At 33.6% G+C, this 17,106-nt stretch overlaps 1 protein-coding gene and 1 non-coding gene across 4 annotated transcripts in view; one reads left to right on the forward strand and one right to left on the reverse strand.

Moving 5' to 3' along the window:
• IPO11 (importin 11) overlaps positions 1-17,106 on the reverse strand; it is a 182,372-nt gene that overhangs the window by 81,047 nt on the left and 84,219 nt on the right. For all 3 annotated transcript variants that reach the window (XM_045847914.1, XM_045847913.1, XM_045847916.1), the window contains exons 21-22: positions 14,886-15,001; positions 5,025-5,101 (exon numbers count right to left, since the gene is read on the reverse strand). In XM_045847914.1, coding sequence (XP_045703870.1) covers positions 5,025-5,101; positions 14,886-15,001 — 193 coding nt within the window. The remainder of the gene's footprint in view (positions 1-5,024; positions 5,102-14,885; positions 15,002-17,106) is intronic.
• Positions 14,319-14,425, forward strand: LOC123825071. Its single transcript, XR_006786837.1, has one exon. It is a non-coding gene; the product is annotated as a U6 spliceosomal RNA (small nuclear RNA).

The following is a 17,106-nucleotide window of genomic DNA, read 5'->3' on the forward strand; positions in this document are numbered from 1 at the left end:
GTGGGGGGGGGGGGGTGGGAAGAGTCCCTTCTAAATTAGATAGGAAGTTACCAACAGAAAACTTCCACTGGTCAAGGAACATTAGTCTGGCATTTATAACAACAAGGGTAAGAGCCAATCAGATGCTTACCTTTTAAATAACTGTATTAGTAAATAAGTTAGCATTATAAAATAGATTTAAAGAATTTTAAAAACAAACCCTTAAAACTACTAAATTATTAGGTTCACTTTTAGTTACAGCCTCTGGTTCTACTTAAAATATCTCCAGTTCTACTTACATTTAGAGAAAACAATATAAAATGAATTTTAGCCTTGGATTTCTTCACAATTAATGTACCCTAAAAATTATTAACTTAAATATATCTTACAGTGTTTAATATTATTGATTTTATGTAATTTAAATAAAAATGAAAAACTTCCTGATAGTAACTTTATTTCTACTTAGGAAAAAAAATAACAGCTATCATATTCATTAAATACATTTTTAATCCCATATTTAATAAGAAAGAATGTTTCACTGGTAAAAAAAGTGAGTAATAATTTTGATTTGTACTCTTAAAAGATTAAAATGAACTGGTTATAGTTGAAAAAGTTTTAAACCTCATCTGAAAAATGTATATGCAAAAAGCTACATGTCAAACAATATGAATTAATTGTGCAATACTCAAATAAAAATAAAGGTAAAAGTATACTAAATGTGCACAGATATAATTATAACCAAACTTCTTCAGTATTATTGAGGCTAATATACATAAAATAATGCATAGAACAAATCACATATTAACTTTTTGTTTTGAAAAATGTACAGAATATGCAATGTTTAGTATCATATCATCTATATTCATTGATACTCTTAAATATAGGTTTTTTAAATCTTCAAAAGCCCAAAAACTTTTAACCAACTATCAATAATCACAAGATTAAAATTTCACTCGTTTTTTGCTTTTAGCTTTTTAAAAAATATATCTTATTGATTATGCTATTAGAGTTGTCCCATTTTTCCACCTTTGTCCACCTCCACCATTCCCTCCATCAACGCCCCCTCCGCACCCAGTTTATGTCCATTGGGCATGCAAGTTCTTTGGCTTCTACATTTTTTTACTGCTCTTAACCTCCCCTATTTTGTACCTTCCAATTTGTACTTCTTAATTCCTGCACCGTTTCCCCCATTCTCTCCTTTCCCCTTCCAACATATAACTCTCTAAATGACGTCTATGTCTATGATTCTGTTTCTGTTCTGCTTGTTTAGTTTGATTTTAGATTCAATTATTGATGGTTGTGATTTTGTTGCCAATTTAATGTTCATAGTTTTGATCATCTTTTTCCTTATATATTTCCTTTTAACATTTCATATAATAATGGGTTGGTGATGTTGAACTTCTTTAGCTTTACCTTTTCTGGGAAGCACTTCATCTGCCCTTCAATTGTAAATGATAGCTTTGCCAGAGTAATCTAGGTTGTAGGTCCTTGCTTTTCATCACTTTGAACACTTCTTTCCTATCCCTTCTGGCCCACAAAAGTTTCTCTTTAAAAATCACCTGATGGTCTTATAGGAACTCCTTTGTAGGAAACTCTGCTTTTCTTTTCCTCTATTAGGATTCTCTTTATCTTTAACCTTTGGCATTTTAATTATGATGTGTCTTGGTGTGGTCCTCTTTGCATCCATCTTGTGTGGGACTCTCTGTTCTTCCTGGACTTGTATGTCTATTTCATTTACCAAATTAGAAAAGTTTTCTTTCATTCTTTTTTCAAATAAGGTTTTAATATCTTGCTCTTTCTCTTTTCCTGACACCCGATTCAGATGCTGGTACATTTGGAGATGCCCCAGAGGCTCCTTAGCCTATCCTCGTGTTTTCTGAATTCTTTTTTCTTCTTGGTGTTCTGACTGAATGCTTTTTTCTTATGTTCCAAATCATTCATTTGATTCTCAGCTTCATCCCCTCCACTGTTGATTTCTTATAAATTTTTCTTTATTTCACTTAGTGTAACCTTCATTTCTTCCTGGGTTTTTTTGATGTTATTAAAGTACCCAATGAGTTCCTGGGGCATCCTGATAATCAGTGTTTTGAATTCTGCATCTGATAGATTGGTTATCTCTATTATACTTAGTTCTTTTTCTGGAGTTTTGTTCTGTTATTTCATTTGTGCCATATTTCACTGTCTCCCTCTTTTGTCAGCCTCCCTGTATTTGTTTCTGTGTATCAGGTAGAGCTGCTTTGACTCCCTGTCTTAGTAGCGTGGCCTATCATAGAAAAGCACACCTATAAGTTGGATGGGGCAGAGCCTCAGATAATTGCCAGGGAGGGGCGACCCATGTCACCACTCTGTGGCTGTGTGGGTGAGGGCTCAGAGAGGGAATAATGCCGCTGCCTGGCATCTGGACTTGTGCCTGGGAGGAAGCTGTCTCCAACACTCACCCTGATGCCAGTCACTTCACCTTCTCCCCATATGCCACTGGTGCCTTTTCAGCCGTTGTCCTGGTGCTGAATCCTAGAGTGAGTGGGTCTGCATATGCCTTAAGTGTTTTGTGGGTCCTCTAAGAGGAGTCTTCTGTGAGTCCCACAGTTTCTCCCATTGCCCCAACCCCCATTTGTTTTCACAGCCAGAAGTTATGCGGACTTAACGTCCTAGTGCAGGAACTCTAGGCTGGGTGGTCTGGTCTGGGGCTGGGATCCCTCACTCATGAGATATCCCTCCTAATTTTTTATCTACCACACATGGGTGTGGGACCACCCATTCTGTGTCTCTGCCCCTCCTACCTATCTGGGTGAACATGGCTTCTTTAAATCCTTGGTTGTCAGACTTCCATACAGCTTGATTCTGATGTTTCTGGGTGGTTGGTTTGTAGTGTAGTTGTAATTTTTCTATAGTTGGGTGAGAAGGCAAGGCATGTTTACCTACGCCTCCATCTTGACCAGAAGTCAAATTTAACTAGTTTCTGATTCAGTTAAGTAACAAATTCCATAGAGCCAATGGTTGGGTACTTTTAAAAGTAATGTTAATAGTAGAAATAAGTATAATTACAAAACACTTAAATTGTGCTCGCTATGTGCCAGATGTTCTGAACACATAAAAGTCCTTATTGACTCGTAAGACTCTGCATCAACTACAAAGCTTTCTACAGTAAAACTGTACTATAGTACTTATTAAACCCATGCGCAAAATAGGGCATATGGGTCTAGCAGGGTTACTGTTATGTTTTTTAAGTCTCTTCTTCTTGGCCACCAATCCTCTCTGAACACACTGTAAAGCCAAGGCATGTTGAATTTGGGGTAGTATACAAAGGTGAAGGGAAACCACTGTGTCAAGTCAACCATGTGAAAATGGCTTAATTCTGCTTAAGACAAAGTTCATAATGGATCTGGGTTGAGATTTCCATTCTTAGGTCAAGTATAAGGGAACACTGGATTACCCAGAATGGTGCACATTGGTCTCCTCCAAGTTAGGTAGAACAAAGCTAAAAGGGCTTCACCAGAGTAAAGGAAAGTGAAAAGGACATTTCCTACTCTCTTTCTCAATAATGTCTTAAGTATAGACAAAACTTTCCCTAGCAATAACTGACTGGTGTACTGCCAGTGTCTTCATCTTTGGGAATTTTTTCCATAATTTTATGGAAATGTTTGATGATAAATAGCACATGGCTCTTTACTAGAAAACAGATATTTTGGTACTATTTGAGATCTCACCTATACTAAAGAATGTGGTAGAAGAACAGAGAAAGGAACAGAGAAAATGTGAAGAACTATTTAAATTATCTAGAACAGAGAGCCATTCAGCAAATGAGAGTTGTTTTTTTTTTTAACCAGTTATGGTTTTGTTTCAGTCCCCATTTGTGGATACTGTCAAAAGCGAGCCTGCACTTCTCCGGGTGCATCCTTATACCACAGTAACGTTTCTGCCTCTAATAAAACCGCTCATAACAAGTAAGTTCTTAGAAGAAACAATCTTTAGATATTGTCGAAATAAATTTGCCTTTTTCCTAGTATTTTCCTATATAAATATTGTCTCCTGAACTATTAAACTATTCTGTTAGTACACCCAAGTCCTAACGAAGGAATTCAAGATGCTTCATTTAAGAGACTTGAAGAACAGGGACCCTGAATGGAAAAAATTTAAATAATTTTTACGTTTTAAAAATAAATGAGGTTTAAAAATGGTAGTATTATACAGATTGAAAAAAACCCCGAAGGGCCAGTAAATGGCACTATATAGAATTCTTAAATACTGCATCAGTTCAAATGTAATCTGGACTGATAAAATCTCTCACAAAACAACTCTACAAAAAATACTATTTTTAAAATATTTAAGGTATTATATAACTTATGAGTGGTAGTTAATACGTAACAGAAAATTGTTGATTTTCTGTGATTATTTTTCATCAGAATACATGTTCAGGTTGACAAAAAAGAATCTAATGAGATCTCATCCAAGTGGCTTCAAGGGCCTAAAAGCCCACTGCTAGCACACTGTCCGGTTCTATGAGCTCATGTAACAAAAGCATGGCTTTGATAACATTACGCTTCATGATTTTATAGCTTATACATAAGTTAAACTTCAATAAATAATAGATTTTTCCAATATTAGTAATTTCATTATATGAGGTTCATACTGTGGTTCCTTGGCTAAGTCAGAAACATGTACAGAGCTCATTTGTGAAAAACTGGCAACACAAAGTCACGTTGTAAAAGAAGCTGGACAAAACCGGGTATACATAGAAGCAGCCTCACAGCACAACCTTTTAAATACAACACCATACAGAACTGCTATGAAACAGAAGTTTTACCCAAGTTCAAACTTAATTTGTAATTAGTTCCCTAAGAACTTTTTTTTTATTTTATTTAGTACATTTACTGTTTGATCTTTAATAAGCAGAAATGATTCTTAAAACATATAGAAAAAAATCTACAAACTATTAAAACACTATCCAACTTATTTGTCAATATGAGGGACTTTAGTAAACACAGGTCATCTATAATAATGCCCAAATTATGGCTGCATTAGTGAGTTTATGCTTTAATACCTACCAAGAAGTGGTGACATATTCTGAAATATACGAAGCAGCTCTGGTGTAATACATGGGCTGTTTTCCAAAGTCACTAACCTGGGGAAAAAAATTAAATCATTTTCTATAACCATTAAAGTTATTAACAATACAACTTAAATATTTAAAAAAACTGTCCCATTTAAAAGAAGAAAGATAGACAATATGAAGTCATAAAATTATCTAAAAATAAATTATAAAATTCATCAAAATTAAAAATTTATTACATAAATCATATAATATCATTTCTATATGCATGGCAAAAAGTGTAAGAAAAGTAACTACATTCTAAAATATGTATGCTTATAATAATAAAGCAAAAGTATGATTATGATAAATGGTCTGGAAGAGATAAAAATTATTTCAGTTTTTATTTTCTTGATACAGTTTTACCAAGTGTAATTAATGTGTCCCTTCAAAGAAACACTGGGCTAATTAGTGAAAAAAGTTACGTTAAATTTTTAATATGCGCTTAGTAAAATTTAATAAATATGAACAAGCAAATCTCAATCACAGTAATAACAATCTGAAAAAAATCAATGTATAAAAAATAAATTATATATGGATTGTGGTTTATCATAGAAGTGTACAGTTAGTTTATCTCCTCACACCACCTCTTCTACCCCCCCCAACAAAAAAAAGGTTAAAGAAAACCATGATTGTCACAGTATCTGCAAGGAAAGGGAGGGAGGGTCCTATTTGAAATGGAACATTCACTATAAAAACTCTTATCCAACTATAAGTAGGAAGGAACTTCCTTTACCTCATAAATGAGTACCTACCACTCACAGAAAACACACCTACTGACAATATGAATCTATTCTCTGGAAAAACAATAACATGCCGCAAAAAGCATCATCTATTATTCTGTCTACATTCACATCTGTTGTGTGTATGTGTGCAGAGCATCTTGGAAGGACTCTAGTATGATGAGCCAAGTAAGTTAATAAAAGATACAAAGGTAGGTATGAAAAAGTTAATGTCTTTATTCACCCAAGATATGACTGACAGAAAAGAGAGCGAAAAAGAATTCATAAACAAATTTCCCAAATTACTCTGAGTTCAGCACGATTGCTTAATATATCACTACACTGTAATTGCCTTCCTCTTCTCACCAGAAGTGAGTGACACAGATGGGCATTTTATAAACATGACAAGATGTGAAAACATAAAACACAACATTCAAAAATGCTGGCAACACAGGACACTGTAAATTATTGGTTACTTACCCCCATAAACCACTGTCTAGCATCACGCAAGAATATCCTACCACAAATTTCAAAGTATGGTTTCTAGTGAATGTGTATCACTTTCGCACCATCACAGAGTTGAAAAACATTAAGATGAACCGTGCTGAAATGCAGAGCTGGCTGCCTGCCACTTCAAAAGCCAATACTCTAAAGGCAGGTGCTAATATAACAAAAAGTGGTTTATTTAGATGCAGGCCATCTGGAAGCTGGGGGACTGTATCACAAAACCCATCTTCCCAGGAAGATGGGGGACACTTTGAGACAAGAGTCCCTGGGAAGATGGGCCTCTCGCATGTTAAAGCCCATCTCCCCATCTCAGTGGAGGCAGAGGTTTTTATAAGGAAGGAAAGGGAAATAGAACAAAGAGATCAAGGGAGGGGGTTTAAAAGCTTTTTGCGTGCAGATGAGCACAGTCCGTTCTGATAAGGACAGCAATGGTCCAGTGTGCATCATCCTGGCTTCACATCATCCTGCCCTTATGTCATCCTGGCTTCCCGGATGAAGGTCAGCAAACCTCCTGGAGCTGGGATGCCTCACAACTGTAGTCTGTATTTTTTGAAATTAGTTCCTAGGATTCTCACACAAACATGTTGTTTATCTATAAGCTATATCTTTGTCAGAGTCAGCATTTACAGAAATAATGTCAAAAGAATTGCAGGGTGGGTTGTAATTCCCCACTATTACACTTACCTACTGTTATAGAACCATTGTAAGTCACAGATACAAAAACCTAGCATCATGAAGATGGCAATTCTAAGTTGTTACGCAGAATGAATAAAATGTCAATTCAATTACCTATATGGCTTTTCCTGGAAATTAGGCAAGCTGATTCCAAAACTATGTAGAAGGCAAATGAGCAAGAACAAAAAAAATTTCTCAAGGAAACAAAAAAATACAGGGGTAGGGGAAGATACTTGCTTTACCAAATATTATGACTTACTATAAAACCACCATAATGAGTATCATAAACAGAATAGAAAGCACAAGAAATACAACTTTTTGCATATGACAGAAGAGGCTCCAAGGATAAGTAAGAAAAGGTGGACTGTCTACTTAGTATTTGGTGGTGAATCTCTAGCTCATACAAAATATAGAAATTAATTCCAAGACAGGTATGAGAAAGGTAAGACTTCACAAGATATCAAGAGAACATATTCATGGCTTTAGGTTAGAGAAAGATCAAAGAAAAAAAAATAAATATGACTACATTAAATTAACAATTATTGTATATCAAAAGATAACCCCCGAAAGCAAATACATGTATCACATATTGAGAAAAGGTCATTTGCAATATATATGAGGGAGGAGCCCCCTAAAAGCTGAGGTTTAAACATGTAAGAATACACAATGTTTTATAAATAAATAACAGTTTTGGGGACCCTCTTTGTAATAGACATAATAATATGCAAAGGAGTAATATCCAAAAGGTAAGAAGAGAAAAATGGACAGAACATATGACCAAGCATTTCACAGAATAAGATATAAACACTGGCAATAAACCTATTGGCAATAAACCTGAGTATAAAAAATATAGAAGATATGCAACTTGATTAATGCATAGGAAAACATGAATTTTACCAAAACAAGGTACAATTTTACACTCCCCGCCCCTCCACAATTAGCAGAATCTTTAAGTCTGATATACTGTGTATAGGCAGAGCTGTAGTACAATGAAGACAGGAGTTGTTGGGCTGGTATAATCACTATGTAAAATAATTATTGTCTGGTAACGCTGAATATGAATTCATGTGTATGTCTATGACCAAGCAATTACATTTCTAGGCAGAAGTGTACACATTGCATAAGATCTCATACATTTGTACTTGGAATCATGAACAAGAATGCTCAGCCACATCGTCTGAACATCAAACAAAATGCCAAATGAGTAGTGAATCTGTTACATATATTCACACCAATAAATTCATCAATATGGATAAGCCTCAAAACAGGGAGCCGAAACAGCAAGTCAGACATATTTAATACAATTTATATAAAGTTAAAATACTTGGAGATGCATATACATGTCATTTTAAAAAACATCAAAACATAAGAAAGAAAACCAAGTAATGAATAAAGAAAGAAAGAGAGAGAGAGAGAGAGAGAGAGGGAGGGAGGGAGGGAGGAAGGAAGGAAGGAAGGAAGGAGCGAGCAATAAGTTATCCCTGGTATGAAAACAGGATTCCACAAACATGCCACACCATGGGCTTCACAAAATCCTCACTGTTCCATTTCTTTTATGTTTTTTTTTTAGGTGTTCTTTATTTTTTTTATTTCTGCCCTTTTGCCTGCCTCCACCCTGCCCTTGTTTCTCCTCCCCTCTGGCCATTACTGCACTATTGTTTGTGTCTATGAGATATGCATATATGTTCTTTGGCAAAAACCAAATTTTCATTTTATGTAATGGAGAGTACTTTGAAGACAACTGAGGTTTAAACATGTAAGAATATATAATGTTTTATAAATAAATACCAGTTTTGGGGGACCCTCTTTGTAACAGACATAATAATACGCAAAGGAGTAACATCTAACGGTAATAAGAGAAAAATGGATGGAGCACATGAATAAGTTGTAATTACAGATAATATGAACTCTTTGTTTTCTTATATATGAACTATTTTACAAATTTTAAATGACAAAATCAAAGATGAAGGTGTGACAGGAAAAAACAGCTACCCACAAAATGAAGTTTTTCCCAAGTGCACAAGCAATGGTAGCCTAAGATACCTTACCATGACCAACAATTACAAAATTTGATTGAACTTTTAAAAAATAAAACTTCAGAAAAGATAAATTTATTCTGTTCACTTTTAAAATAACCAAGAAACCACAAGGAAAACTATGATCCACTCATGGTACTTCACTGAGAAAAAAAAAACAAAAAAAAAACTGAAGGGCATATTCTCAATTCCAGAAGATATTTAAAGGACCTACTTTGTCAACGGGTCCACATTAAGATTCTGTCTGAAGCCTGTTCCTTCTCTGCCACTGTCACTACCATAGTACAAAGGCCATCCCGGTTATCATCGCTCTCACTTCTATGTTAGTTTCCAAAGTATAAATCATGCCATTAAAATTTTTAAAAATAATCTTAAAAGAATTTAAACTACTTAAAAATAAAATTACATAATGTATATTTACAGATTAAACATGTAATAACTTGGAAAGGATATGGAAAAGAAGCAAACAAAATTAAAGCACTAAATTCTTTATCATCAAGGAAAGGGAAAGTTACTATTTTGATGAATAATTAGACAAAGCTATATGTACCAATATCTTTCACTAGAGAAATACAAAATTAAATGTCACCCTTACACAAAAATATAAAAAAGAGAAAACATAAAGAAAAAGAGAGACATATCAATTCAACAAATGTAAGAATACCGAAATTCTTTTAAATGTAAAGAATACCGAAATTCTTTTTTTAATGTTATATTAAAATACAAAATACAAAATCTACTCAGTGTAAAACACATAACTAAATTTCAAACAGCTAAATGTAAAAAAATAAAAAAGGATAGTTAAGTCAAATTTAAGCAAAATAAATAATTTGACAATATTAATACCAGATAAACTGAAACACAAAGGAATAGACAGAAAAATTAACCACTGTATACATAAATCACATACTTCATAAAAATATTTTAAATGTTAAATACTATATTAAATCTTTCAACAATATATAAAAGTACCAAAGTTTAATAAAATGAATATTTTAAACATACAGATCAAAAATGCCAGAAATAAAAAAAAAGGTCACAGACACAAAGAAAATTGAATGGGATACTTTAATAAATTAGTGTCAAAATGAAAAAGCAAAATAATAAAGTGAACTATTGTGAACTAACAAAATACAAGTTAAAAAACATATATATGCAAGTCTGCATCTTTAATACCATCATTATTATTTATGTGAATATATTACAAAAATGGAGGCTAGAAGTCATTAAAAACCACGTTAAATTCAGAAACTGTAGAAGTGACATATTGTATTTACAATGCAATAAATTCAGACCTGAATCATATACTTTAATATCAGCAAAAAGTAAGCAATGTTGGGTCAAAGAAGTTATGTTGCCAAAGTAAAAAACAGAATATTGTCTATCAAGAATTAGGAGAAAGAGGCAGTTATACTCCAAGACAGATTCAAAACTTTAAATGTTTTAGCACTTAAGAACAACAAAGGGAATAAACTAATCATCTGTATTACAGTTTTAAGAAAATATACTTAGAACTAACTGTAGGGAATAAAAAAGATCTGATGCAGAAAGTAAGTTAACAAAAGGAGAAAAACACAGAATTCATAAATCTAACATACAGTTCTTTCTTTAATAAGAAAAATCTCTAACAAATGTATTTTCAAAAAAGATAAAACAAAAATACAACTAAAACTAAGAGATAAAGCAAACATATATTAGGTTTATTTGCATCTTAACAGACTCAACGCCAAAATTAAGACATTGAAAAACAAAACCAAAATAAATATGTATAAACTAACAACTAAGAAACAACTTGAGAATGTTATAAAACTGTGATTAAGTTCCCAGACCTGCCAAGGACCCATTCCAGTTCCCTTTATTACTGAATTTTCAAATGATCCAAAAAATATTACCATATTACTGAGAACATTCCAGTATGAAGAACAAATTTCTAAAAATTGGTAAGTTGTTAAAGTAAATATAACCTCGATATAAAATCAGATAGTATGAAAAAAGTGTTGATTAGAGATGTAACTCATTTATAGAGGAAAAAAAAACTAACTGAAGCATTAGAAGAGTATTACAATACAGCGGGGGTGTCAAACTCATTTTCACCGGGGGCCACACATCGGCCCTGTGGTTGCCTTCAAAGGGCCAAATGTAATTTTAGGGTTGTGTAAATGTAACTACTCCTTAACTGTTAAGTGAGAGCTCCGCACTGCCACCAGTAGAAACAAGGTGGAGGGCCGGATGTGGCCCGTGGGCCTTGTGTTTGACACCTGTGCAATATAGTAAAGTATAATTCACCCTAGAGAATAAAGTTCATCTCAAGATGTCAAAGTTTTCTAAAGAGTGTTTTTAAAAATAAATAAATAAATAATCAGAGTAATGTGATCTCCTGAGGAAGATGGCAAAAAAGCCATCAAATTAGTTTTTTTTAATGATGAAGAACATATTACATATAATGGTACATAGCTGATGCTGGCCGTTTACCAGTATTCATGACCCCATTCTATTTCTTAAAAAAAAATTGTTCATGAAATTCTTTTATTTAAATTCTTTTAAAAACTATTTTATGTAATTATACACTTCTATTAGAAAATGAAAAGTTACTGAACTAAATCTTAGAATGTAGGTTAAATGGCAAAAAAAAAAAACACCCTAAAGCAAGTAGAACCAGGACATAAATATAAGAACAGAAATTAATAACTAGGAAACAAACATGCAACAAAGAGAATCCAAGCCAAAGGCTGGTTTTTTGAGAAGACTTACAGTGTTGACGAATCTCTGGCAAGATGGCTCAAGGCAGTTGGGGTGGGGGGTGAAGGGGAAGGGCAGGGTAGTGGGGAGAGCATTTAAAAAAAATCACTGTCCTGATTGATGTGGGTCAGTTTGTTGGTTGGGCTGCGTCCCACAAAGTGAAATTCCTAGTCAGGGCACAAACCTGGGTCGCTGATTAGGTCCCCAGTTGGGGCACACATGAGATCAATGTTTCTCTCTCACAATGAGGTTTCTTTCCCTTTCTCCCACCTTTCCCCCTCTCTAAAAATGAATGAACAAAATCTTTTAAAAAACAAAATAATTTAAAAAATCAATTAATAAGTCTGAAGTTTCATTTTATATACCTGACCACAAACATCAGCTGCTACTGGTTATCCCTAGCAAGTTCAAATTCCCATTCTCCAATATAAAGATGTTATTATACCTTTGCTCCCCGCAAACCTCTCATTATCATTATACGCTCCCACTCTATTCCATGATACTCAGCTGATGACTACTTTTGTTGAGAAAAACAAGCTAACAGATGGAACACCTACCTATCTCATTCCACTACAATACAGAGTCCATCTTCCTGCCTTTGGTTAAAACAGATGAAGTATTCCTGCTGCTATTTAAAAAAAAAATCAACCCTCTACTTGTGCTGAATCCCATCCCTTCTTGCCTTCTTCAATTATCTCTGTTGGCGCCTCATCAATCCTTCTAGACCTTGCATCCCCCATACCAGCCAGCTGATGCCAGATTTCTACATTCCTCATCACAGTACAAGTTCTTAAACAGGTTGTCAGTGCTCACAGACTGTACTTCTTAGCTCCAATTTGTGCTTCAGTCTCCTCCAATTTTATCTTTTGTTCTAATTACTCCACTGAAATCCCTCCTAACATCTCCATGTGGCCAAATTCACTGTTATGTGCTGCTCCCACTAGGACAATCAGTGCGGCTGATGTAGATGACTGCTCCCACTTTTAGGAAATAGTATCCTCTTGGCTTGGTATTCCTCCTATATCAGTAGACAGCTCTTCTCTGTCATCTTTGATGACTCCTCATTCGACCCCTAAATTTTATAAATTCTTTAGAATTTTGCCCTGAGCTGAAATGTTCTCTATCTGCGCTTCACTTCCTAAGCAATCTCATTGATTATCAGGCTTTAAATATTACATACAAAATACTAACCACTTTACAAACATTACCTCAGCCTCACAACACCCATGTGAAGTACAGATGAAGAAACTGAGGCTCACAGAAGATGATTACAAGCCTAGTATAGTGGTATAATTGGGGGTTAACACCTGTATCTGAGTCCAAACAAGTTCTAATCCATATACCCAAGCACACACACACATATACATATGTATACACATAAACATAAACACATATATACATATATACTGATACTTTAAAGAATTTTAGCTATTTTAATAAATTTGGTAAATTTTAAAAAATGTATTATAATCTGTTTACATGTAAATAAAGGCTAGGAAAAAAGAAATTACCATTAACAGGGCAATTCACTTTTATTATTTACTATTCATATAATCTATAAAAAGTTTACACACCTTTACTAAAACCACATTAATGTACTAAGTCTGCAATACTGTAAGTATCTTAGTTGGTCTCTTTACTAAAACTAATATTTTACATTTTTCTACCCATCAGTATCATTTGGTATCTACATGTTTATATGCCAGAGATTGTTTTAATTTGTAATCTAGATTAGAAGCTGGAAAACTACAGCTCATGGGCCAAATTAAACCCATATCCTATTTCTGTAAATGGTGTTTGATTGGAGCAAAGCCATGTCATATCCATTTGTTTACATATTATGTATGACAACTGTTGGTCTAAAAGCACTAGTTGAGAATAGTTGGGACAGAAAGCTGCATAGCCTGCAAAGCCTAAAATATTTACCATCTACTCCTTTAAAAATAAAATTGCCAACCTCTGATCTAGAGTAATCCATTCTATGCAAATGAAAATATATGACTATAAATGTGTCCAACACACGCTAATTTATAATCAGATGATCCAGAGGTCATTTAACTTAGAGCAATATAATATAGAAAATAAGAAAAACACAAATTGCAAGTAAACACCTACCTAGTTATGCTTTAAATTCATACATCTTGTATTCTATACAGATAATGAACTTATAATTTGCATCAAAGATAATTTCTAAGAATCAAAAAACTGTTCAATCCTAGACAGCTAAGCAAAACTAAGAAAATAAGGGAAGGAGAGAAGAAGAAAAACAGGGAAGTCCTAAGTATTAATTTTTTCTATGGTTATTAATTCTATATGATTAATTTGTGATTTGCTTTTTTCATTCTAATATCAGTTTATACATTGGAATTTTTAAACATTTCCTGTATTATAAACTATATTTTAAATAGAGATTGCTGCCATTAGCACAGTAAGCTTAATAAAGCAAAATGATTTTCTAGCACAGTTCCTTACCGTTTGTGGCACTGAGCTGCCAGAAGAAAAGCTTTTTATGGTGTTTTTTTTTTTTTAACCTCTTAACACTACATATTACTCAGTAAAATAATAACTCAAGTGTTTGCTTTGGCAGCACAAATACTAAAACTGGAACGATACAGAGAAGATAAGCATGACCCCTGCGCAAGAATGATACCCAAATTCATGAAGTGTTCCATATTTTTAAGCATTAAGGAAAAAAAATAATAGTAACTCAAGACTAAGTAGCACTAACATTTGGGGCTAAGGCATAACCTCAGTAGTAGTAAGGTAGTAAGTGGTTGAAAATAACTCAACAATCCCCCAAAAGTCTCATTTAACACATTGGGAATTTTAAGTAAATTTTTAATTTTGAAAATTTATCAATATCCAAATTTTACATTCCAAATTCCATAGATGAAATGTAGCTGATTTCTTACTGAAACTTCCATTTTAACTCTGACTATTATAAGCCTACACTGAGTGACAGCTACCAAGAAAAGATGGAGCTATTATTTTACCCACTTTGGGGAAACTGGTTTTATGTTTTTGTTTTTCAGTGTTGAGTTTGTAAGCCCTAGGACATGTCCTTTGCTTTACTGGCATGAGAGTAAGGAAGGCCAGGAAAAAAAAATAAGAGTCACGGTATCAAGTTTTTCTTCTTACCATAATTCTAAACCATCTTCCAGAAGATAAACATGTGGAGGCTGGGAAACATCTGTACTCAGTTGAATAACTGGGAGCAGGAAAGGGTACAGGTTCTTGCTGTCTGCTCCTAATCCCTATGGGAAGTATAAATGAAACTTAATGTAAGACACTCTAAGGTCCCATCCCCCACCAAAAAAAATTCACCTATCATATATGAAAGCCCTAAATATAACTTACAAAAAATAAATCAGATTTTAAAGGTTAGCCCTAATTAGAAGCATTACTAAAACAAAGTTAATTCTGTTTACAATTAGAAAGCAGTAGCAAAAAAATACTATTCAATTGCTTAATGGTAGTAAAACCATATATATCAAACCACATCTGTTTGTTTAAAGAGATTCCATTTACAGTATTTTCCCATTTCTGACTAATGAAGAAGTGTTAACACTGAAATACTAACTCCTATAAATTATGTCACCTAAATAACTAATCTAAAATAAACCTAACCTAAATGTTCACCAATAAGATAATTAAATTATGGTACATTAATAATCTAGAATACCAAATAGCTATCGAAAAGGATTAGACATGGAACGAAAGCAATTTCAAACGAATTATCAACTGGATTAAAAAGGTACAGAAGTGTGTATAACAAATGTAAATGCCAAAAAAACTTTAAATAGCTACATTTCTAAATATGCAGATATGTTAACACAAGATAAATATGGAAAGGGGAAAAGAATGTTGGAAGAGGATAAAGGAGTTTATTTATTTATTACTTTTCTGTAAGCTTTTTAAAAATATGTACACATTAGTTTAGTGAAGATATTTTATTAATATTTTTAGAGCAAAAAACACAAAGAGGAACAGAGGGTATTTTATCTGAAATTCTAGTTTGCCTAACTGCTGTCTTGTGAAGGATGACTACATACATACATGTATCACACTAAATCTCATTCTGAAAGAAAACTAGAAGGATGGAAAATCCATTTCTAATCCATAATGATCTCTATAATCTGACAAACATAGAAATGAAATCAAATAAACTATCAAACACCTTGCTTAGGAAATAATCAAATGTCAACACAGAGTGTAACAAATTACAGTGCAACAATATATATGTATTCCCCCCTTTTTTGAATTAAAGAGACATCTTTACTTTTAAAAACATGTATTCCCTTTTTGATGACATATCTATACTAAGTTCAACCTTTATCAGAACACAGACACTTCAGTGGAAATACATCAAGCTTATCCTTAAATATTAAGTATAAGTTTGGCCTCTTTTATAACTAAAAATAAGGTGAAAGACCCTTATTAAAGATTTTTCCAAAGAAGAGGATTATAAAAATTTCACATTTAATAAAGTAGCAGTATATTGGGTCTAAAATTCAGTTAAAATTTCACTCTCCATAGCTCAATATTTAACTGAAGAAAAAAGAACATTAAGACGGACTAATCAAGTTCATACTGATTGTCAAGGAGGCTTAAAATTCCCTAAGAAAATCAGAATCTATCTACTTAGTGCACATTCCAGCAGCACAATGTCCTAGTACCAGCAGAACTAAGGACAGCACAGCTAAACACTGAGGACTCTCGCTGTCAAATCCTAAAGAGATTCACCTTTATAATCTGGTGGCCTGAAAAACACGCACAATCCCAGATATGCAGCTTTAAGTTAATTTGAACATTCTTTTGGCTCATGGTTATAACTACAAGACATTGCCTACAATACTGTGAGGGCTCAAAAATAAATTTATCAGCTATTTATAAAATTATCAGAAATGCTTAAAGGAGGAAAATCATATTGTACTATAATTACCTAAGATGTAAGGGGAAATTAGGTGAAGGACACAAGGGAGTCTCTCTGTACTATTTGTGCCACTGCCTGTGAATCTCTAATTTTTTTTAAGTGAAGAGGGAAAAAAGAATAACACCCTAGAAAAACTGGCATTTCTTGGGGCACTGCCTTCAGCTCTCTTCTCATGTCTCATATATAACAGGTCCTTGAAAAACTTTGTTTCATTATAACATTGATGAGATGCTGTAGGAACTTACCTCTTATTTACATCAATTAGCTTAGGACTTACTACACATGCTGATAATGGCCAAACTTATCTCCAACCCAAATCTCGGAACTCTCTGAATGACTGTAGGACAGGGGTGTCAAACTCATTTCCACCGGGGAGGGGAGGGGGCCACATCAGCCTTGAAGTTGCCTTCAAAGGGCCAAAATAAT

Source organism: Phyllostomus hastatus, unplaced genomic scaffold (assembly GCF_019186645.2).
Source record: "Phyllostomus hastatus isolate PE091 unplaced genomic scaffold, TTU_PhHast_1.1 phas_contig_58, whole genome shotgun sequence".
NCBI lineage: Eukaryota > Metazoa > Chordata > Mammalia > Chiroptera > Phyllostomidae > Phyllostomus > Phyllostomus hastatus.